At 45.8% G+C, this 27,222-nt stretch overlaps 1 protein-coding gene across 2 annotated transcripts in view; it reads left to right on the top strand.

The window, feature by feature from the left end:
• Nucleotides 1-27,222, top strand: part of EXOG (exo/endonuclease G) — a 590,322-nt gene that overhangs the window by 283,521 nt on the left and 279,579 nt on the right. For both annotated transcript variants that reach the window (XM_069647734.1, XM_069647735.1), the window contains exon 5: nucleotides 1,485-1,599. In XM_069647734.1, the coding sequence (XP_069503835.1) occupies nucleotides 1,485-1,599 (115 nt within the window). The remainder of the gene's footprint in view (nucleotides 1-1,484; nucleotides 1,600-27,222) is intronic.

Raw genomic sequence — 27,222 nt, forward strand, 5'->3', positions numbered from 1 at the left:
ATTTTGTATTTGTATTTTTGATAAATATACACCTGACTGAGAGTGATTTGTAAGTGTCCTTTACTCTGTGTGCTCATTGACGTCTTTCGGTCACCCTCAGTCAAGACGGCCGCGCAACCAGCATTTTCTAGCAGCAGTACTTTCTTTCTCAGAAAAACACAACACTTCTTGAGTCATCTGTTTGGCCCATTGTTATTGGCGCATTTGTTGCACCGAATTTCGGACAAGCAGAGCAGAAGCCTGCAAGCTTTTGAGACTTTATCCATTAATGAGACCGAGCCGTCTACTAATAAGTTCCATCGACCACACTCTTCAAAAATTAAAGATTGGAGTGCAATCACTGTTATATTCTAACAGAAAGAAACCCCATGAGGTCTGAAATACTGGTTTAACCCACACGCTAGAAAAATGTCCTTGTTGTTGACACATACATCGTTCACTGAAAGAAGTCCCCTCAAGAATTTACCTACAAATGGTTTATCGAAATTGGGAACTAAACATGTCGGGACCAAGATACTGTGGGATTGATTACACAGTGAAAATAGTCATTTAAAGCTTTGAATGCTCTAAGTAACATTAAGTAATCCTACAAATGAATTAACAGATTCAATACTAGACATAAGAATGATAAATGCTAGTAATGTGGATTGTGTCTTTCGAATTTTGCTATGATGTATTTATGAATTAGTTTTCCTCTTCTTTTTTTTATTGATGCACACTTTTTCTTTTTTCTTCCTCCTTTTTCTCACATATATATATATATGTATATATATTGTTTTCATATCTTTTTCCTCTATCTCCTTTAGAGGTGTTGATTTTTTTTGGAATATGTGATTAAGTATTGTTGTCCATCTCCTTGTTTTTTTACATGTAAGGGTGTGTTTTTTTAAACACTGCATAGCTATATAAGTTGATATGTATTCTAGGGTTTTAAATGATATGTTGTAATAAAGTAATATTTTTTCTAAGGAAAACTAAGTTTGAGGTTTTGAATATTAACGCTCACTAGATGAAACAGTAATTTGGTTGAAATTTGTTTTTTCGATCTGGTTCAACAGTCCTCATGGTGTCTAAGAGGTTTTCAATACTAAGGGAAGAAGTTTAGAGGTGACAGGACCTCTTCGTAGATTCTAGTATTGTGTAAGCGGCATGGTCCTGTCCTCTAATTGTGTTTTAAAAAAAAACAGTTCTTTAAAAGTTTTTTGGTTGTCCAGAAGGTTACCCTGTTCCAAGAAACTAGGCTGGCCTTCTGAACCTCTGCCCTCCCCTCTCATTTCTCATTCCTCCCAGTGCGCATAAACGTGATACCCATTTATTCATTGCTGCCACCCCCAACAAATAATGCTATTTTGTAGTAGTCAAACCTCCCCAGATTTATATTGTCAATAAGAGCTACATTTATATTTTTAGCAGGTTTATAAATGTATCTTTATGTACAGATTGAGTTTTACAGATTCCTCATTCTTTTATCATTGTATTTTCAGGATGGAAATGTATTGTCGAGATCTGACAGCAAAGTTTGATGATGTGTGGGTAGTTTCTGGGCCCCTAGTCTTACCACAAACTGAGGAAGATGGGAAAAGAAAAGTTACTTACACGGTGAGGAATTATTTTTTTCATCGCTGTTAGATTTTGTCAACACATACATTTGCATTTAGATTTGTTCTTTTGATGGGTTGTAAAATGTAATCACATTTTATTAAGCACAATTATTTTGTTGGTGTGCACTATATGATCATTTTTGTACAAGTACGCATTAAACAAATGATTTAAATGCAATTCAGAATTCATAAATGTTCATGTGTTCCAAAATACGGTGACCTGGTTACTTTTTTTGTTTTTCTTGATGTGCAAGAGTAAAAATTAGTATATTCCAAATGTGTAGTATATTCCAAATGTGTATGTTACTAAAATGGGAACTTAACGAGGCAGATTCATTCTCCTCTAAGGATGCAAACCGTATAATTTTTGAGCTGTTATGAGATTCTGTTCCTTGGTCTGACAAGGCACACATACATGCCCTGTCAGGGGAGAGAGGGAGCCCACCCCAAATACTGCACGAGTGTGCGCAGCCGCAGCCCCACGCTGACTGGCAGAAGCTGCAACGAGAAGCAGCAGAAGAAGGAACACACCATGCAGGGAAGACTCTGTTGGTCTACACCCCGTCCAGAAAAAGAGGCCTTTTTAATGAAAGTCCCACCAGCCCACCAGGGACATTAAAAAAGGCCACCAGAAGGCCTTATCAAACGGGGACTCCAGTGCCTCAAAGTCTTTTACGTTCTTTGCAAGAGATGCTTCCAGAAAAGCGGGCGAGGCTTACAAGCCCTTTTTGAAGCCTCCCTAAGCACTTCCCCTGCCACACCCGCTTGAGCCAAGTAAGTGATTGGACAGGGTATGTATCCAATCCTGAGAGGGTTGGGGTATTTAAGGAAGTTTACAAATATGCGTTAGTTGGGTGAGGCCATGCGGTGGAGAAGGATGTCCGAGAGACCAGAGGAGGTGAAGGCAAAAGGAGTGCAGAGGCTATCCGTGAGAGAGGGACTGTGCAGTGTTTGTTTGAGAGGAAGGGAGTGTGTGAACTAGTAGAAAGTAGTAGTTGGGTGTGGTGGTAGTAGCAGGAAGTGGAAGTTCATAATTGTGAACAGTAGTTAGTGGTCGTATTGGGAGTGGCAAGAGTGGGAGAGGATTTGTGAGAGTATTAGGAACAGGGGAGAGAGGTAGCAGCGGTAGAGGGGGAATAGAAGGTGGTGTAGTAGTGAGGCGGAAGGAAGGTGATATTAGAGGTATTGGTAGTAGGGTGGCGGTTGCAATAAGGATAGTGATATAATCTAAGGCTGGTGGTAGGCAGGCAGAGTTTGAGTGAGGGGGGAATAGTAGTACGGTGGGAGGGTGAACATCCTGGGGCTCAGTGTAGAGAGGGTCCCAGGTAGACGTGTGTACAAGGAGAACAAGTGGAACTGGGTAGAAGGAAGCAACAAAACATATCCCCTTTGAGTACTAAGCTGGGCTATGTCAGGGACAACTAAAAGACGCCTAGGGAGTTAGCCAGCCATCGTCTTGAGGATACCCTTTTTTGCCTAAGGAAGAAACTCGGATTGTCAGGGTTACCTTTCGATATTACCAACAACCCATTAGGGATGCCTGGGATAGGGAGGTGCGATAAGGCCGGGGAAGTTGAGAGCGACAGCCCTAGATAGAGATCTCCGAAGAAGACCCCAGACATCCTAAAGAACCTTGAAAACAGAAGCCATTCTGACCCTTTGTATTTTAATTAACACCCTTGGACTTACTATCAGAGTCTGCATGAATTTTTGTGATGGGACACTCTGTCACATTGGATATTAATAATGCTAATCTTGCACTTCATATTCACTGCTCATCGCAAGCATACATGAACATTTATTGGTACGTAGCTTAAGAATGAGCATTCATGTTTTTCGTGACCCGGGAATTTCACTTCATTCTGGATCAGTGTCTTCATATTGGTTTAGGTTTCTGCATCTATGTGATAAAAGGAATGGACCACAGTGCAGAATCATAGTGTGTTACCATAATCTTCAGTAGAAGACTATCATTCTCCAGAATGGGGTCTGGCATGGATTCACATGCTCATGAATATTCCCCGTCGTCAAGCTGGGAATCCTCGGTAAAGAAAAAAATCAGTATCAGTTTCGTTTCTGATCTGTCTTTCTTAGTAGTAACCAATCACTGATCTCTGGGTCATACTGCCCCCAGCCAATGACTGCCCTCTCCCTAAGCCCCGCCTCTGGCAGCCATCCTCAGATTTTTACTACACGCTCAAGTGTTGGCAGTCCTCGTGCTTTAGCTCTTGAGTTTTTTGCTGCGTTTTCACTTTTTCAGGAGATTTTCTAATTTTTTCGGTTTAATCGAGCCTCAAGCTCCACCGTTTCTACTTCCGACAACGGGGATCCATTTTGGAATTCTTCTACGCCCCTCAAGGGTGATGTTTTCGTCGAGTTTACACTTCTTGGAGGATTCCGGAAGATCTGCGGCCTACCTCAACAGACATGGCCCAGGACAAGGGAAGCTCGACGCCCGGATCCAAGCTGTTCGGGAGCTGCCCTGGATGCGGATTGCAAAATGTTTTCAAGGAGGACGAGCACTCGATGTTTGTCTCTACTGCCTTCATGAGGACAAGACGCACATGGAGAAGGACTGTGCGTTCTGCAAGAACCTTTCGGAACGGACCAAACAAGATCATCGTTCCCGCCTCGCCGCCTGGCTGGAGAAGGGCACAGCAGGTGAGAAGGCGAAGAAAAAGTCTGAGCGGGCTTCTAAGTCCTGTGAGGGCACCCCGGCGACGGGGGCCGAACAGAAGGCCAAGCACCACGAGTCCGCGGGCACCGGGAGCGCCAAAAGGTCGGGCTCTTCGGCTGCCAGGCAGAGCGCTACTTCCCCGGTACATTCGACCACGAGCCAGCGCTCTGGTTCGGGGAAGAGGAAGTCCGAGAACCCGGGTAAGCCGCTGGAGCGGACCCGGTCGATCTCGAAGGGGGAGCGAGGCGCTGAAAAGGCGAAGGCCCAGGGTGCACCTAAGGTGGTGAGGGCTTTGATCCAGCCGGCAAAGGCCTCTATCGAAGTGGTCGCTGCGACCCTGGCGAAGCCGGCTGAGACTACGCCAGTGGAAACGGCCTCTGGGCCCAGAGTATCCCTGCCACCGCGGATGGAATCCTCTTTCCAGCCCATCGTTAAGACCCCCGTGAAGTCCCCAGCGGCCATTACAGGCTCGGAATCAGCCTCTGAGGAGGAGCTGGTGGAAACCGAGAAGGGCCTCAACGAGGGGTTCATAGGCCTCAATGAGAGGTTCCAGAAGGTTCGATCCCAGGGGGCGGTCCCAGCTGACGTGATCGAAGCTGGCGACGATGGTGATGAAGAGGGCCCAGTGGAGCAGCCATCCTGTCCGTCGCAGCCATTACACGAGCCCCAGGATAGCTCGGCGGCCATTTTGTTGGCAATCCAATCCTTATGTACCGAGATAAGGACGAGATTACCACGGACCCCGACAGAGGATCCAGAACCAGGCCCGTCGGGAATCCCTCCGAACAAGCAGAGGAGAGTCCACCGCGCTCCGCTCTTCGTGCCTGCGAGAGCTCTGGACCCCTCACCCCCCTCGCTGGACCCTAGAGAGGATACGGCGACGGATACAGTGACGGGGACAGATGATGACGGCAGCGTTGACACAGCGGACATCCCGCCATGACCCCCCCCGCGGGCTTCTCCAGCTGACGAAATTGGCTCTTTCCACGCCATGATAACCAGGGCATCCAAGCTCTTCCAGCTCTGCCCTGAAGAACAAAAAAACGAAGGGTTTCTGTACCAACGACGAGAGGCCAAGAGGAAGACGGTCCTCGCGGTGCCTTTGCTCGACGACATCTGGGACGAGGGGCTTGCTGTCCTCAAGAACCCTTCCACGACACCCGCCAAGAGGGACAGGTACGAGAAGAAGTACAGAGTCCCCGATGCCGCCCCCTTGTGCCTCAGGGCCCAGCCCATGCCAGACTCTGTCATCTCGGCAGCGGCTAAGAAGAAGGCAGCGGGTGCGGCGGCTTCAACTTCCACTTCCCCGCCGGACAGCGAGGGCAAGAAGTTGGACTCCATGGGACGACGAGTCATCTCGTCGGCGGCGACGACGATTAAGGCGGCCAATGCCTTGGCGATCGTGGCCCGCTACGACAGGGAGCTCTGGTTCAACATAGCTCCCCTGCTAGACTTCCTACCTGACAAGTGGGCGGAGGCCCTAGAAATTCTACAGGAAGGCGAGGTGGCGTCGGATCACGCCATAACGGTGGCAACGGACATTGCCGATACCGGATTTCGCCAACTGGGCAACAGAGTTTGCCTCCGACGACGAGGATGGCTCAAGGCGACAGACTTTCGCCAGGACATTCAGACCAGAGAGTTGGACATGCCGTTTGACGGCAACAACCTTTTTGGTAAGGCGGTGGACGAGTCTCTACAGGCCATCAAGACCGACTCGGAGATGGCCCGGGCCTTAGGGGTGCTTCAACAGTGACGGCCCTTTCGGAGCTCCGGAGGCAGACAGGGTGCCTCCAAAAGATCCAGCGTTGGCTCCTCCACTTACCGCCAGGCGGCCCGCTCCTCTTCCCAGGAGGCCTACAGAGGTTGCGGCAAGGACGGGGGATCCCGCCGTCGTCGCCAAGGTGTCAAGGCCACCTCCAAGCAAGACTGACCAGGCCGTGTTGTCGGGCCCCCACCAAAGCACCCCGGTGGGAGGCCGGCTGACGAAGTTCGTCAGCGTGTGGGAGTCCATCTCCACCGACCGTTGGGTGTTGGACACCCTGGCCAACGGGCACTCACTGGAATTCCAAAAGAAGTGCCCTTGCATTCCTCCCGTGGCCAGGAAGGAGAATCACGTCCCTCAACTGCTGTTGGAGGTAAGGGCGATGCGCTTGCCATCAAGCTCGTCCCGAAGAGGCTCCGGGTCTCCGGAGTATGCTCAAGGTACTTCCTTGTGAAAAAGAAGACAGGAGGATGGCGCCCCATCCTGGACCTGCGACGACTGAACAAGTACATCAAGGCGCAGAAGTTCCGGATGGTCACCCTCCAGCACGTGCTTGGACAGCTGGAGGAGGGCGATTTCCTGTCGTCGTTGGATTTGGAGGATGCGTACTTCCACATCCCCATTCTAAAAGGACATCGAAAGTTCCTCAGGTTCGTGGTCCAAGGACGGCACTACCAGTTCAAGGCCCTCCCGTTCGGATTGAAGTTGGCACCCAGGGTGTTCACCAAGTGCCTCGCACCGGTGGCGGTGCGGCTGCGCCTGCAGGGGATCCACGTCTACCCCTACCTGGACGACTGGCTTATCCGAGCAAGGACAAGGGAGCTTGCCGTAGATCACACAGCGAAAAGCGTCCAGCTGCTCACGGACCTGGGATTCTCCATCAACTTTCCCAAATCCCACCTGGTCCCGTCGCAAGTTGCACTGTTTCTGGGAGCCAAGCTCGACACAGTGGCGCATCTGGCCTCGCCGTCAGAGGAAAGGACGAAGGCCATCCTAGGCAAGGTGCAGCATCTGCTGGCCAAGGATGTGGCCAGGGTGAGGTCCACCAAGTCCCTTCTCGGGATGATGTCGTCCTGCATATATCTCGTGTGCAGGCTTCGGATGCGCCCTCTGCAAGAGTTCCTCGACACCCGCTGGATCCAAGCGACGGGCAGCTTCGAGGACAGGATCCCGCTCAACGAGACCTTCTGACGAGTGATCCGTTGGTGGGGCACCCACGCTCAGATGACGGCAGGCACAGACTTTCAGACCCCATCCCACCAGGTAACGGTGACGACAGATGCCTCCCTGGAAGGGTGGGGAGCGCACACCGGAGAACTTCATGCCAGAGGCCTTTGGCTCCCGGAGGAGAAACCGCTTCACATCAACATCCTGGAGCTCCGTGCAGTGTTCTGGGCCCTCGGGTCCTTTCTCCCGTCGCTCAAGGGCAAGGTGGTGAGAATCTTCACCGACAACACCACCACGATGTTCTACATCCGGAAGCAGGTAGGAACCAGATCCCCAGCCCTCTCCAAGGAAGCCCAGGATCTGTGGCATTGGGCCGTCGCCCAAGGGATGTTTCTAGTGCCCTTTCATCTGGCAGGGAGAAAGAACACCATCGCCGACTCACTCAGCAGAGAGCTGCGCTTGTGCCACAAGTGGGAACTACGTCAGGATCAAGTGGATCGACTCTTCCAACGATGGGGAAAACCACCGATCGACCTGTTTGCGATGGCGACGAACTCCAAGTGCCAGAGGTTCGCCAGCAGGTTCCCTCAGCCGAGGAGCATGGGCGATGCCTTCTCGTTCCCCTGGGACGGCCTGTTCCTATATGCGTTCCCTCCGTTGCCGTTGCTGCTCCGACTCGTCAACCAGCTCAAGAGGTCCCGGTGCAGGATGTTCCTTGTCGCACCGACGTGGCCGAGGTAGATCTGGTTCCCGGACCTTCTGGACTTGTCAGCGTCCCCACCAGTCAAGCTGCCGACGGACGCGGATCTTCTCTCCAAAGAAGGAGGCGCCATACTTCATCACGACCCGGAGTTGCTGAACTTGCAGGCCTGGCTCCTGCAGCACTAGAGTTTGGAGGATACGATATCCCGGCTGACTGCAGAGAGGTCCTTGCAAAGGCTAGAGCGTCCTCAACTCTTAAGTGCTACAGACATAAGTGGAAGAGGTTCTCTGCTGGTTCTGTGCACAGAAGATTAACCCTCTACGGATTACGGCCCCTCAAGTGCTGCCGTACCTCCTGTCTCTGGCCAAGGCTGGACTGGCTCACGCCTCATCAAGATACATCTGGCTGCGATCTCCCGATACACCAGAACCACAGGACGGGTGTCCTTGTGGTCCCATCGCCTGGTGAAGGAATTTATGAAGGGACTGTTCTGATCATTCCCGCAGGTGAAGGCCCCTGCACCTGCGTGGGAGCTCAACGTGGTGCTGATCTGGCTCATGGGGGCGCCATTCGAGCCCCTGCATTCGGCACCGTTGAAGTTCCTGTCGTGGAAGACTGCGTTTCTTGTGGCCATCACCTCCGCACGACGAGTGGGAGAGATCCAGGCCCTATCCTGCAAGCCTCCATACTTGACTTTTCAGGACACGAGGGTGGTGCTGAGGACACACCCCTCCTTTATGCCCAAGGTGCCGTCGGACTTCCACCTCAACGAGCCCTTCGTGTTACCTGATTTCTTCCCGTCGCCTTCGTCACCGGCCGAGAGGACTTTGCACTCGTTGAATGTGGCTAGAGCGCTAAAGTTCTATGTGGACCGCACAAAGAGTTTTCGGAAGACATCACAGCTATTTGTGAACTTTGGACCTGTGAACCAAGGGAAGGCTCTCCCGAAGGCTTCCATTTCCAGATGGCTCTCCGGCTGCATCATGCACTGTCATCGGTCGGCAAACCGACCATTGCCTGGCCGTCCAAGAGCCCATTCGACCAGAGCTATCGCTGCTACCACAGCGTTCTTGTCTGGTGTGCCCCTGCTGGACATCTGCAGGGCTGCTACGTGGAGGTCGACGCACACCTTCACGAGATTCTACTGCGTCGACTGGGATTCCAGGGAGGAGTCCAGGGTCGGCCAAGCGGTGCTGCGCAACCTGTTCGCCTAAGGTGAGCCTGGTGAGGAGGTAAGAATTGCTTAACGTTGAGTTTTTGATGTAATGCTTAATGTTGAGCCTTTGCCACCTCCCGTTGGTTGTGCATGTGTGTACTGCTATGTATTCTTATATTCATGAGCATGTGAATCCATGCCAGACCCCATGCTGGAGAAGGAACAAGTTACTTACCTGTAAATGTTCTCCAGCATGGGTCTGGCATGGATTCACATGCAAACCCTCCCTTCTACCCCTCTGCGGCTCTTCACTTGGTCATACTGCCACTTTGCGTGCTACCAAATCTGAAGATGGCTGCCAGAGGTGGGGCTTAGGGAGAGGGGCCGTCATTGGCTGGGGGCAGTATGACCCAGAGACCAGTGATTGGTTACTACTGAGAAAGACAGATTAGAAACGAAACTGATACTGATTTTTTCTTTACCGAGGATTCCCGGCCTGACGACGGGGAATATTCATGAGCATGTGAATCCATGCTGGAGAACAACAGTTACATGTAAGTAACTTGTTCCTTGTTGAAATATGCCACTCCTGTGTCCGACTCCTTACTCCACCACACCACAAAGTTCAATATCCTCATTAATATGGGGCTAAGGATTGGTGGTTCAAGGTCAAGGTTTTTTATTTATTTAAATGTATTTATTTAAAATTGTATGTAGCGTGAACCAGGCACGAGTGCATCAGAGCGCTTTATAATTTGCTATATATAAAAGTAAATTATCACAAAACATAGCAACATAAAAATACATTAAACATTGTTCAATAAATTTAAAAGATTAAACCATGCTTTCAACATTTTCCTAAACCTCAGATAATCGATGTTCAAACAGAGGTCAACAGGCAAAGAGTTCCAGGTCGAAAATGCCAGCCCTGAAAAGGACCTTTTCAAAGGAAATGACAACTTATATTTATAAACTTCAAGACACAGTGATGCTCCGAAGGCCTCTTAAACCCCCCTGAGATTTTTAGTTTGTTAGGTAAGTAGGACAGAGTCTGCCAGTGAATCATATTAGTAATACATCGAAAGATCCGGCCTCCAACAACCAAACGTGCTTCCTCATGGAAGACTGCTTTTAAAGGAGCCAGTGAAGAATGAAGGATGCCTGTTAAAATGTAATTTACATAGTCAATTTGTGACGATAGTAAGGATTAAACTAAAGTGCAGAAAATGGCATGTAGAAATAAAGATTTCACTGCCTTTAGTGAAAATAAAGAGTCATCAAGGAGAATACATTGATGCCCCACCATAAATAAAAAATACATAAAAATTGGCTAAAGGGCCATAAATTCCTGATGGGGATCAACGATGTCGAGAAAATGCTGAGTTGCATGTTAGGAAAAGATACCACAAGATTTTGGCAGTTAATCAAGCCTATGGGAACTGGCCAATACTTGCAAACCCAAGCAATATCAGAGGTGGAATGGATGAAGTACTTCACAGAGGTGTATGTTGTTCCAGGCAATACTGGGAGCAGCTGATTTTTAGATTGCAGTTGGCAAGGGCCTTTCGGTTGGGATCTCGATGGCATTGCTCTGTTGATAACTTTAAAGTAAAAAGAGAAATGCTCGATGGTCTGATGGTTTGCCAAATTTGACCCTTAAATCAAATGTTTTACTATGGGCCCAATTACTGTTGCAATTGTTAAAGAATATACTGTTAATGAGAAGGCTTCCATAGTTATGTTGTGCGGCCTTAATCGTCCTGATATTTAAGGGAGGTGATAGATCGTCCCCAACACAGTATAGGCCGATTTCTTTATTGGATGCGTTCAATAAAATCTTCCCTAACAAATCCTGAGAGAACTGCAACTATGGGCAGGCAGAGCCAATTGCTTAGGTGTATGCCAGGCAGGTTTCAAGAAAGGAGTAGGGTCAACTTTGAATAGTTTTGTCCTGGCATTACTGTCTGGTCAAGCTAAGGAAAAGGGGAGATCGGTACACCTGGCGTTCCTGGACGTCAGCAAAGCTTGTGATCATGTAAACGGGGCAATTTTGTGGAAAGGTATGTATGATAGTGGTTGCCCCGAACCATTAATTGGAATTCTGGAGGCTTTGCCCTCAGGAAAAAAAAATAAAAGTGAGATTAGATATGCAGGGCTCATATTTTAATTGGATAGAGACTAATCAGGCACTCCGTCAGGGGGCGTGTCCTCGGTCCGTTTCTGTTCTGTTCTCATATAAAGGAAATGGCCACTTGTTGGAATTCTATCAGGACTAACCTGCCTAAACTAGGGGAGCAAAAGGTGCAACATTTGACAGACGTTGATAACCTTGTCGTCTGCGATATGAAACCCTAAAGGGCTGCAAAGAGCACTGCAGGCGGCGGAAGAGTTCCTTAGCCCATGGGATTTTAAGATTAACAATAGAAAATGAAAGTTTTTGGGACTGAGGCGAAAGTGTAAGTGGGAAACATTTGGTTGGAACATCAAAGGCCGATCGTTGGAGATGGTTGACAAATGTAAGTATCTGGGATCTTTTATTTATGATGGAACAAGTGGGAACACACATGATGCTGATATTAACTCAAAATGTTTGGCAGCCATTACCCAGTTAATTTAATTCGACTTTAAATTTGGAAGGTACTCCTTGCTGCCGGTTATGAAACTATTCAGACAGGAAATTGAGCCTAAACTAACTTCCGAGGCACATATGAGAGAGGATTGTATACCCTGGGTTAAGCTGGATGTTAAACTATGGCGCAAAGTCCTACACCTTCCAGCCTCTGTTCCAGTGGCTGGTATTTTGGTTGAATTAGGTCAGCTCCCAATCGAGACAGGAGTTGACTTGGGAAAGCTGCAAATCTTTGCTAGGATTGTCAGTCCTCCAGATGCCTCCTTTTTTTACACATCTCAATGAAATGTGGGTAAAGGGTAACTGCAAGGTCTTAGTGAAATGGGTGGCATGGGGCCCGCTGATGCACTGAAAAATTGAATCGTCGACAAAGGAACTCTTGCTGAATCTTAATAAGGTCAAACAAACTATTTAGACATGCATGGATTCAGCTCAGGGCTATATCAATGGAATACGAAACCTTTGATGATAATTTTAATTGGTCAATAACACATTACAACATCTTAGCCCCATAGCTGAGGAAACATCCGTCGATAGGTTTAAAATGTAGAGAGTAAAGCTCTCTGCCCAACTAGGGAAGTGGTAGGAAGGAGGAGCAAGGTTCCTAAAGGTAAATGGTCATGTCGCTGTTGTGCCCTGGAGGACGAGACCTTAAAACATCTGTGTGTCTCATCCCAAGACTTACGTTGTGTGGGAGAAAATAGCTGAGATGTGACTTCACTGAAGATGATCTGTGGATTAACATTTTAAATACTAATGAGCTCTCACTGTCAATAAGGTTATTGCAGTTTCTGGAAGTTGATCTTAAAGATTCCTAAAGGGAATGGATTTGCTTTTGAGATTTAAGAAAATATTATATGATAAGTATTTTAAGGATTTTGCATTTAAATTTTAAGGAATTTGGTATTTATTAATATGTCTTTTATCTTTAGTTCTTTAAAGATTCCTAAATTGTTAATGTGATATTTGTACATTGATGTGTGAACAGTTTAGTTTTGTTCTAAAACACACAATAAATAAATAAAATTAGTGAAAATAAATGGTTATTGCCAGTTTTCACCAGGTCATTGATGTGGGACACCAGAGGTAAACAAGGGTCCAACATAAAACCCAGGGATTTGGCCAAATGAGAGAATTCTGTCTGTGCATCTGGAATTTCTGCATTTAAAAACCAGTGTAAAGACAGGTTGGTTAAATGAATGAGACACTAAAATAAATTTGTGCGTGTTCTGGTTTAGTTTAAAAAATTTTTTTAAAAATCAGCCATCCAGGACTCCATTTCAGCAAGGCAAGCCGGTAGCGAAACATATCTTTTTCAGATGAAATTCTTAAATATAGTTGGGTATCATGTGTGTGTTGGTGCATTTCAATATCATATTTTGCAACTACATTACCAAAAGGCTCCATGTAAAGATTAAAAATCTGTGCTGAGAGAATTGATCCTTGAGGAACTCCAAATGGTGTAGGAAATTGATCAGAACCATTCTGACCCATCACAACCAACTGCTTTCTGTCATGCAGGAATGAGGGGAACCACTCCCAACACTTGACCACTGATTCCCATCCAATATGATCATTTGTCAATCAGAATATTGTGGTCAATGGTATCGAATGCTGCGGATAAATCTAGCAAGATCCACCATCAGCCATAATCCTATACACATCATCCAACATATGCAAAGTCGCTATTTCTGTGCTACAACCTGTACGAAAGCCAGATTGAAAGGGTGGCAATAGATTTTGATCAGATATCTATTTGTTCAATTGGTCAGAGACTATTCTCTCGATAACTACACCCAAAAAGGGTAAGAAAGAGACGGGTCTATAATAAGCCAGATCCGCCACATCCAAATCAGCTTTTTTTTAAGAATGGTGAGACGTGACCAATTTTTAAATAGTTTGGGAAACATCCAGAACCAAGCGAGCAATGGACTAATTGCCTATACTATGGAAGAACAATCGAAAGGTTTTCTTTTACCTTAACTGCAGGACAAGGAACATAATGGGGGGAAAAAAGTAGTTTTAGTCCTTGCCATTGCTGCTTTAAGTTCATCCCCATCATGGAGGGTAAAGGAATCCCAGCAACTGCTGGTTTTGCAACATAACTGGATTGATTTAAAAGAAGATTGGGGTATTTCTTTCCTAATGGCTAATAAGTGATTAGAAACAAATTCTTGATATTTCGTATTTGAAGTGTTAAGTTGCTTAGAGACAAAATGTAACCCTTCTGACTATAAGCACCTAAACACTTCAAACAAAACAGTACTCACCACCAAGGTTGGTGGTGGGCACTGGTTTATTGTGGGGATGATGCTTCCTTCATCTTCACCATTTTTAGATTTTTGCACACACCTTTTAAAAGTTCAGCAGTGTCAATGTCCTATGCTCAGAGAGCCAATGGATGCATTGCTGTGTTTACTGCCCTGTCCTGATTGCTAGGGCCCTCCTGTAGCAGGGTCTCTGCAAGGTTTGTCTTAAAGTTGCAGTTCCAAAATACATTGACAGGGGCTTTCCTGTCACATTATGCTTAGGTGTACAAGTTCCCGTGATCCCTCAAGTGTCGACAACCTCACATTTTTTTCCAACCAACCGTTGTTCACATGCAAGTTATTGTGCCAAGGTATTTGTTTTTTACTCTGGCCACGTAGACTTCACACCCATGACACCCTCCTCATTTGACACATTTTCTTCACCCACAAAGGTACGACTAACTATTATCTACACAATATGCAGTTATCTGAATGTTATCATTGCTCATTTCCCTCTACCTACGTGCCATACCCTCTCCAAATAGGTATTTATTCACAAATTAGTTTCCTTTATAATGTGTATATGGAAATCACCAAGTGCACACCCAGATATCCGAGTACAGTTTCAGTATACCCCAGCTTCCTATCTGGTGAATGTTTCTACTCTCTCACTGGCATGCATCCTCTTTCCTGGTCTCCAGCCCATCTTTCACACTTTGGTCCATGCAGCCATAGCTTTGATATTACTACCTTTCTGCTAGTAAGGACCATTGCAAGGCTGATGCGCTGCCTAGTTTGGTAGACAAGTTGCTTTCCACCCAAACTAGTACAGATCAAAGGCAGAACAGCTTCTGGACAATATGATACCCATTGCAAAACACTAGGGTTTGTCTCCAACCCATCAAGCTGTACCACAATAATATACAATGATAGCAATAATAGCTTAATGGTAGTTTTTATTAACTTGTAATTAAAGTACTTAAGTAATATGTAAGCACAACAAAGTAGACCTTATAAAATAAAACACTTTCATTAGTCTTAAAGTTCTCAGCATTGGATCTTACATGGATCCACATGCTTATGAATATTCCCCGTCAGGCTGGGAATCCTCTGTAATATTAAAGCAGTTTTGCTTTAGAGCTTAAACTGCTCATTGCTTATATAGCCGATTGCTATTACTTTGGGTCATACTGCCCCCAACCAATGACGTTCGTCCTCCTTAGCTCAACCCCTGGTTGCCATCTTCATATTTTTTGCACGTCTACGTGTTGGGAGTCCTGGCTTTTCGCTCCTCAAATTTTTCAATTTTTGATCAACGATTCTTCATCATCTCCATCTTTTGTCATATCAGTGACTACTGGTAGTAGAGATCAGTTGCCGGTGAAGGTCCCAATCATCGCGGGATCTTCTGGCTGTCGAGGCCTTCTCCCCGTGATGATGGCGGGTGGCTGTAAGAAAATGCTGTTTAGGCATTGCGCCAAATGTGGCCTCGTGAATATTTTTGGATAAGATCGGCATCCAAACTTCCTTTACTGCCTGCATCCGGAGTGCTGCAACATCTGGAAGGAGTTTTCATCAAAATCCTGGAAAGACTGCCACCGACAGTTAGTCGCATGGTTGGAAGAGGGTGAGAAGGCCTTTGACTCTGCCACGGTCTGAAGTCATGCCTTGTCCAGCGTGTAGTTATGTAACAAACAATAGGGGTGCCCCTTTGTGCAAGCGTGAGTGGGGGCAAGCTTTACTGCTTAAACAAGGGTGTAGGACTGAGCACAAAACTCCTCTAAGAAGTCGAGATCCCATGAGGATACTTCCTGGCGGAAGAAACCTAAAAGGTCCCGTGGCCATGTCGCACAGTTCGACTACTCATGTGTCCAGGGCTACAGCGGATGGCAAGGCCCCGTCTAAATCTTTGACTGTGTCGGCTCCCCAGCAGCGACGAAGGGCTTGTTGACAGTGACGTATTCCACCACGGCAAAGGCTACACCGGCGACCGTGGTCGCAATTAAGTCATCATCGGCGACGTCCTCCAGCCGCTTGTCCACGAGCAAGTACAATTCTTTGTCGACGAAACACAGCTCGTCCGCTTCCACTCCGACTACTCCTTCGATGAACCCATCAAACGATGTGTCTACTAATTCGTAGGCTACTTAGTTGGTGAGCCGTATGACCAAAGTGGTTAATGCTTTGTCATCATCGGCAGTACTGATACAATCATTGATGACCTTGTCTACGATCACCACCATTATATCCACAGTTGTACTGCTTTCTAGGCCGGCTCCTACGTTTCGCACCAATGATGAGCCTCTGTTCACACTGAGGTCCATGGCCACAGCGACACCACCTGCCCAGATGCTACATGGGTGTAGCATATCGGAGGAAGAGCCTTTGGAGGTTTCATCTTTGGATCAAGAGGAGGTAGGTGATCCTAACCTCATTCTAGCTGCTCCTCGACCACCATTATAGCCTTTGAACTCTGGACCATCTGTTCCGGCCCCAGCGCCTTCTGCACAGAGGGACTTCTCACAAGCCATTTTCTCCACCTTGCAATCTATGGTGACGGAATTGCAGCAGCGACTACCTCCTCAAACCCCTCAAGGTACCCAAAGGGGTAGGCCCTCACGGCCAACCAGGCCACATGAGGTTCCTCAGCCTTGACCAACACCAGAATGTTTGCACCCAGTGGCCCTCACAGGCAGATACTGGCCCGGACAGAGACCCATCTCAAGGTACCCAGGCTACCAATGAGTTTGACGACTTGTACCTGCATATGGGGAAAATCCTAATGCGGAGCTACCCTCCACAAGTTCATCCCCTGATGAGATTGGGTCTTTTCACACCCTGTTGATGCATGCTGGGAAGCTTTGTAACCTCTGAGGAACAGAGGTAAGGGTTCCAGTTCCAAAGGAGGAAAGCCTCCAGGAAATCAGTGGTGGCCATTCCACTTTTGGATGACATCTGGGAGGATAGTCTCATGGTAATGCAGAACCAGTTTTCAGCACCACCAAAGAAGGACCACCTGGAAAATAAGGCAGACCCAAGTGTTCACATTCACAAACATCACCTGATTCCGTGGTTCTGGCAACAGCCAGAAAGAGATCAGCTAAGCTTTCGTACCAGTCACTGGTTCCACCAGACAAAGATGGGAAGCAGGTGGATGCATTCGGAAACCACATTACCACAGTGGCTATCACTATCAAGGCTGCAAATTCCCTGGCCATTCTCTCCAGGTATGCTAGAGATCAATGGTACAAAATGGGGCCTCTCCTGGATTTCTTATATGATGACAAGAGGGAGGAGGCCTTAGCCTTGCTGCGGGAAGGGGTGAGGGGGGTCTCACCACGTAATCACCGTGGCACTGGATGACACAGGTTTCCACCAAATGGGGAACGTGACTTTTCTACGGCATCAAGGCTGGTTAAAAGCCACCAATTTCCGCCCTGATGTACAAAGGTCATGGACATGCTCTTTGACGATATTGACCTCTTCGTTAAGAAGGTTGATGAAACCCTCCAAGCGATTAAGACAGACACGGCTCGCTCCTTATGTACCCTCCAGCAGCAGTGGCAGTCCTTTAATTCTAGAAAGAGGAGACTCCAGAACCTCTGGGAGTTCTCATTAACCATTATATCGGCAACATCTCACACCTGCTCACAGGAAGCCTACTGTGGGAGATCGCAAGCGTACAGGCGTATGCAGAGGTGGCAGGGATCCACCGCCCACACTCAGACTCCAAAGCAGGCCTGACCAGGATCAGGGTCCGTGCCTCCACTTCACCCCAGTGGGAGGCCGGTTGTCTCAAATTGTCAACCAGTGGAAGAACATCACCACTGACTAGAAAAGTGTCCCTCCATTCCACATGTACGCAAGAGGGAACTACATCTGCCCCTCCTACTACAGGAAGTTGAGTCCCTACTCAGAAAGGGGGCTATAGGACCAGTTCTGACTCACCTTTCAAAAACATGGGTGAACACCCATTCTAGATCTCGGATAGCTCAACAATTTCCTCAAATCACAAAAGTACAGAATAGCCACTTTGCAGCATGTTCTAGAGCAGCCAGAACACGATTTTCCCGCCTCTGTAGATCTGGAAGACACGTACTTCCATATACCCATCCATTGGAAGCACACACGGTTCCTTTGCTTCGTGGTGCAAGGGAAGCACTACCAATTTAAGGCTCTGCCCTTTGGCCTAAAGTCTGCCCCAAGGGTGTTGACGAAGAGCCTTGCCCCTGTGGCCGCTCATCTACGCCATCGTGGATGCATATCTACCCCTATCTGGATGACTTTTTCTGATCAGTCTCACCCCGCTGCATACCAGCGACACCATTCGATGTCTAACGTCTCTGGGATTCCCCATAAACTTTCTGAAGTCCTGTCTATCGCCATCTCAGAATGTTCTGTTCCTGGGTTCTCAACTGAACACCTTGCACTGCATTGCCACTCTGTCCGAGGAGTGAATACACTCAATGCTCCACAAGGTCCAACAGATGTCTCTTCTCCAGTTAACCACAGTATGCTTGATCAAGTCCCTTCTAGTGATGATGTCCTCCTGCATCTCCCTGGTTCCTCTTCAGGTGTTCCTGTATACCAGGTGAAAACAAATATCAGACTCCTTCAACAACAAGGTTGCACTCAACCCATAGTTTCAACTATTACTCGTGTGGTGGAAACATGAGCAGCACCTAACGCAGGTTGCCACCTTTCGGCTGCCGGCCCCTCAAGCCACCTTAACTACTGACACTTCTCTGGAGGGTTGGGGGGCACACGCATGTCAACTCCATGCCATAGGCCTCTGGCTACCAGAGGACAAGGAACTTCACATCAATGTGTTAAAGCTACCCTTGCTGCAGGGTAAGGTGGTCCGCATCTTCACAGACCATATAAACACCATGTTTTACATCAGGAAGCAAAGGAAGACCCATATTCCATCCTTTCCAAGGAATTGCAATCACTATGGCATTGGGCGATCAAGCAAGGGATGTTCCTCATCCCGTTTCATCTGGCAGGGATCCACAACACAATCACAGATTCCCTCAGCAGGGAGCTGCAGTCTTGCTACAAGTGGGAGCTACGTCAGGACCAAGTTCTTTTACTGTTCTCAAATGGGGCGAGCCTTAAATCAACTTGTTCGCCACAGCAAGGTACTCCAAGTGCTGCCAGTTTTCAGCAGGTATCCTCAAAAGAGAAGCCTAGAGGATGCTTTCTCCATCCTTTGGGAGGGTCGGTTCCCATACCAGTTTCGACCTATCCCACTCATTCTACGAGTGCTCAAGGCACTCAAGCAGAGCTGTTGAAGGATGATTCGGATTGCACCGGCGTGGCAAATCTGGTACTCCGACCTACTCATCTGTCAGTAGCACTGTGCATCAGGCTTCCTCCTTTTCCAGGCTTGCTGTCCAGGGAAGGAGGTGCCTTCCTGCATCACAACCCAGCATTACTGGAGTTGATGGCCTGCATTCTGCAGAACGGGAATTTGGACACTTCCAGGTATCCTTGGAGTGCTGTAGGGTTCTGGCCAAGGCAAGTGCTCTGTCAACACTCTCCCACTTCAAGCAAAAGTGGAAGAGGTTTTCCGTTTGGTGTCAGTCACAGCAATTTAACCCTCACTGTATTAAGGCCGCTCAAATCCTACCGTACTTACTGTCATTGGTGAAAGCTGGCCTAGCTTGAATAAAGGTTCACTTTGCTGCTTTTCTTGCTGCATTCGGACTGCTAGCAAGCCTTCTCTTTGGTCACATAGGCTTTTTAAAGAGTTTCTTAGGGGTCTCTTCAGGGTTTTCCCCCAGAGTTAAAGCACCTGCTCCAGCGTGGGAACTCAACATTTCTCCTCTAAACTGTTGGCCTCTCCTTTTTGAGCCTCTGCACCAGACTCCTTTTGAAGTTTCTCTCGTGGAAGACTGCGTTCCTAGTTGCTATTACATTAGCAAGGCATGTTGGAGAACTGCAAGTTCTTTCTTGCAAGCCACCATATTTGACTTTTCACCAATCTAGGGTAGCAGTGTGCACTAACCCTTCATTCATGTCAATGGTTCCTTCTGAATTTCATCTCAACAAACCCATAAATCTTCCAGTGTTCTTCAGATCTCCTACCTCTCCGACAGAGGATGTTGCATTCACTGGGTGTTGCCCGTGCATTGAAATCTTACGTTGCACGCATGAAAGACTTTTGCAAGAGTTTGCAAAGCTTTGTTGCTTTTGGGACTGCTGATAAGGGGAAAGTTTTGTCTAAGGATTCCATCTTCTGGCTGCATGTTTCATTGTCACCTGCTTGCGAAGAGGACTCTGCCGGGCAGACCAAGGGAACATTCCACCAGAGGCGTGGCCTCTACTACAGCATTCCTGTCTGGTGTTCCGCTACTAGACATCTGCAGGGCTGCTACGTGGAGGTCTATCCACACCCTCACAAGATTCTACTGTCTCGACAGGGACTCCAGGGAGGAGTCTTGGATCGGTCAGACAGTGCTGCACAACCATTTTGCATGAGAGGAGTGTGCCAGAGGTGAGTTATCATTGCTTCTGTTTGTGCTTTACCACCTCCCATGGATGTGTTTGTACGGCTGGTTAATTGTATTCATAAGCATGTGCATCCACATAAGATCCAATGCTGGAGAAGGAACAAGTTACTTGTAACTCCTGTTCACCAGCATTTATATCTTTCATGGATTTAGATGCGACCCTCTATGGCTCTTCATTGGTTTTTACTGTCACAATATCGTGCTCTTTAAATCTGATGATGGCTACCAGGGGTGGAGCTTAGGGGGATGAATGTAATTGGTTGGGACAGTATGACCCAAAGTGATAGCATTGGGCTGTATAAGTGACCAGCTTTTTTTTAAGCTTTAAACCAAAATTGCTTTAATATTACAAAGTATTCCCAGCCTGACGACGGGGAATATTCATAAACATGCGAATCCATGTAAGACCAGTTGCAGGTAAGTAACTTGTTCCTTGTATGTGTGCGCTCATTGTATTTTTTTCTGCCTCGGTACACAGCATGGGCTGGGGGGGCAGGTGTATGCATGTCACTTGTGTCAGATCACTGTTTTCCAGTCATGTTCTTCACTTTAGAAAGTTACTACAATGTGTAAGTTGTCTTGGTTGGTTTTAATTGGACCCATGTCACCTGCTACAGACCACATATTGTTTCCAGTTGGCACATTTCTTGTATATTTTTCCTTCATTTGGTCTTCCACGTTCCCAACCAGCCCTTTCCCGAATAACTTTCATTCGGTCTCCTGGCCCATTTGCTTAATACCAGCAACAGAAACAAAGGGCAAACCATTTCATTTGTCCAAACGAACACCCATCCGTTTTTGCAAGTGATTTCTTTTGAGGGAACACATGACCTTTGCCAGTTTTTCAGAGTGAATACACTGCGCACAAAACTACACAACTTGTCACCCTGTTATGCATACAGTGCACTGATCCCTTAGATTTCTCTATACGGTCAGTCCTAGGATTTCGGAGGTCCTGTGCACCAAAAGGCATGCAGGGCCTTGATTTGGCACATGCATTGACATCATCTGAAGTGGTGTTGCAGACAAGGAGATTACAGGGAGATCCATCACAGTCCTTGATTCTCCAAGACATCATGGACAGTCCTATTGCAAGAAGTATGTGTGCGAGTATGTCAAAAGACAAGTAAGTTTATATTGTGCATTACTTGACTAGTCACTATTGTGTGTGTGTGTGTGCGTGTATATATGTGTATATCACATGGCTTGCGGTAGCAGCCATTTAGTTATGGTTAAGTTGCTAAACCCATAGGAAGAGCACTTTTTTGGGTGGCTTATAACTTCGCTCCTCCTGGACGAATCCTCCCCAAACTTTGCATATGGCCCACTCTGAAGTTTTTTGCAAAGTTTGGTGAAGTTTGGTCAAGGAGGGGCAAAGTTATAGGGTGGTCCCAAAATTTCTTTTTTCCCAATAGACCTAATGGGGAAAAAACTTTGCTCAAGCCTACAGCTGAAACCGCTGGACTGATTTTCACCAAATTAGCGGCAGGAGCGGCGGCTTGGTCCCGAAAGCGTGCTTTTGTTAATTTGGTTAAAATCCGTCCAGTAGTTTCTTTTTTTTAAACGACCAAAATGTAAGTCCAAAATATTTGTGATATCTATGTCCGCTCCGTGGACACACTTCCTTGTTCGCTCCGCAGACAGGACACTGATTGCTAGTGGGGCTATGTCATGTCCGCGGACAATCAACATGTTTGCTGATTGGTTGGAGTGAAACGTGAGGTGCGTCACATTTTCTCGATGCGCTCCCCATCTTGGATTCGCGGACAGCAGCCGGTGTCCGTGGACATCGTGGTAAAAACATATAAAAAAGACAACATTGCACTTGTCAAACTTATTGAATAATCTTTGGGGAGGTGAGGGGTGATGAGGATGGGATATGGCTGCAAGAAGAAAAAACCGGGTGTTTTTTGCCGCGAAAGTCCGCAAACAGTTCGGCTGTTCGTGAACAGTCCTGAGAAATTAGGGGACACTTCGGATGTTTGGGGGCAGTTTTTGGATGGCATATAACTTTGGCACCACTCAATGAAACTGCATGACATTTTGCAATTATTTTCCTGACCTAATTCCGAATGAGTTTGTGAAGTTTGATGGGATTCTGTCAAGAGGGGGCAAAATTAGAGGGCAGGGTCCCAAAATAATGCAAAGGCTTATAAATGAGATGCCATTTGACTAATCTACACTTAATTTGGCAAACTGATAATAGATCTAGATATAAATGTTTTTGCGAAGTTTGGTGAGATTCTGTCAAGAGGGGGCAAAATTAGAGGGCGGGGGTCCCAAAATAATGCAAAGGCTTATAAATGAGATGCCATTTGACTAATCTACACAAAGGTTTGCAAAAAGATTATAGATCTAGATATAAATGCTTTCGTAAAGTCTGAATGGATTTTGCCAAGTGGGGGCTAGGTTATATGACGATTGTATGTGCATACATTTGACACGTTTGAAAAAATAAAACGTGGGTGGATTTCCTACAAACATGTGTAAGGAGCATTGGCAAGGACCTGAAAGCATGGTTTTGCAAATGTGCCAGTGTGTGTTTTTTTTTTGTGTCAAAACCTAGTGATATATCTTTGGTGACTGAGGTGTAGCCTGTGGCCATGGGCAGTGGCCAGATTGTCCGGGTCATGGAATAAGGTCATGATCCGGACAATCTGGCTACTGGCCATGACCACGAGGGACAACACATGGGGTCAAAGTGGCCATGTCTCCACGTGGGACTGGCTTTCTGGTAAAGTTATTCGAAATTGGGATAGATTTGAAAGTTAAGAAAAATGTGCTCGTGGTAATAAGGTCATAGGGTTCTCTTTTCGCCTTCTACAGGCTTCTATGGAAAGCGAAGAGGGGCCCTGTATGGAACCCCGCCTTACCTTTCCATCTTGTAAAAGGATTTTCCTTCCTACACCGGGACACCGCAGGCGTCGCGTTGTAGGAAGAAAAATCTTTTTTTTTAGTACCCTGGGTTCCTGCTTTGGGAACCTAGGGTGCTAATGGCCTTCATCCCCCATTACAGGGGCTGGAATGGGAGGATAGTGGTCCAGAGACCTCGTTATCCACCCTCGCATCGCTTAACTTGGGCTACAGGGCCAGTATCCACCGTTCCAATCCCTGGAACGGAGGATGAAGGCCACAATATTCCGATTAGCATAACACAAAATGCAAATGGAAATGTTGGAAAATCTTATTGAGTCTATGTACTTTACTGAGACATATAAAGTAGTCTATAAGTTTTTTTTTTTTTAGTTCTATTTTTTAACTGTGAAAGGTGGTTCCTAATGGAACATTTCTTTTGTTTTTGGATGTATTTTTTTTTTTTTTGGCAGGAGAGCTAAGAACGAAAGGTGGGGAGGAAATGAGGGACGAGGCACCAAACACTAATATGGACGGTTGGGTGGATAGGGGAAAATGTTGCGCGTGTTATTTCTAAGGTAGGGGGCAGTGTTTCTCCTGCTCCTTGATTACAGCAGTGGTGGTGGCTCTTGGGGAGGAGGGATGGCATTAGCTGATGCCATTTTAAGATAAATAGCAGTTTTGCTAAAAGTATGTACTGTGTACTAGATTGTTAATGGATAATGAGTAGGAATAGGTGTTGGATCTATGCAAGGAATATTTTGAAGTTGAAAGTTCCTAGATCAGTAGAAAATGTGGATCCGAACTGTCAGCGAAGCACAGATATTGTGAAGTGCGGACGGGTTCTCGGACACGTCATCATGCCGCGTGCCAGCATATGGTCATTTGGCACTGTCCGGAAGGTCCGCAATGAAGTCAGATGTTCGTAGACGTCTATGGATGCAAAACTAATTGAAATAGTTGCAAAAAAGTGTATAGAAGTGTTAAAAATGATTCTAGAATGTGGGAAATGGCAGAGTTCTAAGGTGACACTTTGTAAATTGGACACAAATATTTCTATATTGGGTAAGTATGATATTAGTAAGTTGTAGGAAAATAGCACGCACTGGTAAAAACCCATGAAATTCACTGAAAAAATCTTTGTTAAAGGGACGTTATGGTTAAGTTGCACTAATAAAATCCTATGAAATTCAATGAAAAAACGTTGCTAAAGGGACGTTACGGTTACAAGTGAAACCGAAAAACTCCTGAAATTCGCCAGTTATGGCAAGCTAAGCAACCATAACTCGCGCCACCACCGTGAACTGCCAGGATTAACACCCAAAACATCAAAGATGACATCACAAATTTCATTGATGGTGGTGCGAGTTATGGTTGCTTAGCTTACCATAACTGGCAAATTTCAGGGGGTTTTCGGTTTTACTTGTAACCATAACGTCCCTTTAACAAAGTTCTTTCATTGAATTCTTAAGCAGGGCCGACACACAGGGGCAAAAAAGAAAACTCCAATAAGTTGATTTCATAAATAATGTGCCAGACTTCAAAACCATCTGTAAAATCTTCAGATTTTAATCGGACATCCAGTCATGCATAGAAAAGAAACACGGTACAACGGTTTCGTAACACTATTGCTTCTTGATCACGTACATTTCATGGTTTGCAAAGTCACGTTTAAAACAATTCAATGGCGTCTGTATGGTTTCCCTCTCTCTTTGTCCCTCTTTCCGGTCTTCTCTTCATTGTTTCGAATGTTTAGGTCCTTCTTTGTTGTTCTTGCCAAAAGCCTCTTCAGATGAGGCTATATAGTCAATCGTGCATAGTGCAATGTAACCGCCGTTTCAGTGATTACTGCAGATTTTTTAAATGCATAAATAAAGTAAAATAAAACGTTACTGTTGACTGAGTTGTGGCACCAATATAAGAAATGCGTTGCATGGCATTATTATGACTGCAATTGCATCTGGATTGCATGGCGTTATTGAATGGAAAGTAACTTTTATACAGAATAAAGTCAAGCCTTCAGTGAAATAAAAATCGCTAAAATAGAAATATATGGAGCACATCATTCAAAACCTCGATAAATGTAGAATCGATGTAAAGGTTCCATTGATGTCAACCAGTATCAGCCTCTTTAAAAAAAAAACCTAGTGCAAATTCGCTCCGGTTCTTTCTATTCATTGGTTTTGGCAAATTGCAGTGACTATTTGCCATCAAATGTTCTTTCTTTCCATTGAAGTCTGCATTGCTAAGCATCCTAAGCAACATACTGTGTGTGTTCCAAAGCAGCATGTACATCAAATCTAGATAAAGGTAGCATCCAATAAAGATGATAGAACACGCCACAGTAAAGTGCACAGTGCAATTCTCTAATCGCCACAAAGCGATATTTATAATCACATCCAGTTTCAAAGTGACTAAGTGCCAGTAATAAAGTGCATAGTGCATTATAGTCAGACAACTCATAATGGTTTGCCAACATACAAACACGCTGTAATTAATGCCTTCATTATATTGTATTGAACTGTGTAGTTTTGATTAAAGAAAGATATTTCATAAAGTGACCTATGCTTCAGAGTAAAGTGCAATACCCTAAACTGGACATGTAATCAAATATTCAGCATTGGACAAATTATCCAAAGCAACATTGCAATACAGATTGATAAAGTCATTGGCCATGATGGATTAATAATGCTAACAATAAAGTGCATACTGCATATCTATTCCAGTTAGACTGGGTAAGCCTTCTAGGCCTCTCTGACATGCTGATGTAATAATGCAAAATGCAAAACTGTATTTATTTACAATTCTGAATTTAAATATTCACTCATTGATGGATATTAAAGTGCATAGTGCCTAAAGTTCCTTGTTCAATAAAAGAAAACATATTGCACAACACTCAAAGCCATACTGCAATAAAATAGAGAACAACAATTTTAAAGAAGGAAAAGAGAAAAGAAGAATAAATGAAAAGGAAAAATGCACAAAAATAATTTAAGAAAAAGAATCAAAAGAGAGGGACTAAAGAGAAAGACCAGAGAGAAGACACAAAATAATGCAATATACATTTACCATAGGGATTCTAAGCTCAGTGAATATATCCTGTAATGATATTTATTTGCTTATACACCACTATCACAGCCAGTGATATAATAATGGGAAATAATCTGATCTTGGTCTTGGCTGGAAACTTCAATAAGAATTTCTACCAAGAAGAAAAATCATAAAAGACGAGGCAGGGGAAGGAGTCCAAAAACCCCAGAAAAGACCAGCATAACGGATCATGAATAGAGACATGGGTAATAGCACAGAAAGGAGCCAAGGACTTGACTTCAGAAATTAGAAAACCTCCAAGTCAACAATCGACAAAATAAAATAAATCATAGCCTACGATAACACATAAAGTCGGCCCCTCAGTAATGTGTAGACATTTGGCATTTGATATTCATATGACATATTAAACTTTACAGATTTGAGCATTTGTGTACATGAGGTTCACCAAATTGTGTACCCAAGAAAGTATAGAGTTCTTCATCTAAGTTGTGTCCTTTGGGCAACTGGTACAGCATATTAATATGTTGATCCCTGTGGCACCACGTAGAGGTATGCCCATCACCACAGTCCATTCATTCCTCCGCACAAGCTCAAAATCACAGCAATGCGTTGAAAATCTTACCATCTGACACAGAAATATAAGAGCGGATTTTCTGTCTCAAATGCCATTGTTGAATGTTGAGAGCAAGGAAGATGTAGACGATGATGTGGAAATGGTTAGGGTTATCAGGAGTGGACAGAATGCGATAGCTCGTGAGGAGTGAAAGAGAATGTTAGGGAATGATGGAGAACTAGCATGTGTTGTATGGGTGGCCAAGAGAACGGGTCCTAGACAAATATATGCAAGTAAACCTGA

The sequence above is a fragment of the Ambystoma mexicanum genome, chromosome 2q (assembly GCF_040938575.1).
Source record: "Ambystoma mexicanum isolate Mex_15411 chromosome 2q, UKY_AmexF1_1, whole genome shotgun sequence".
In the NCBI taxonomy this organism is placed as follows: Eukaryota; Metazoa; Chordata; class Amphibia; order Caudata; family Ambystomatidae; genus Ambystoma; species Ambystoma mexicanum.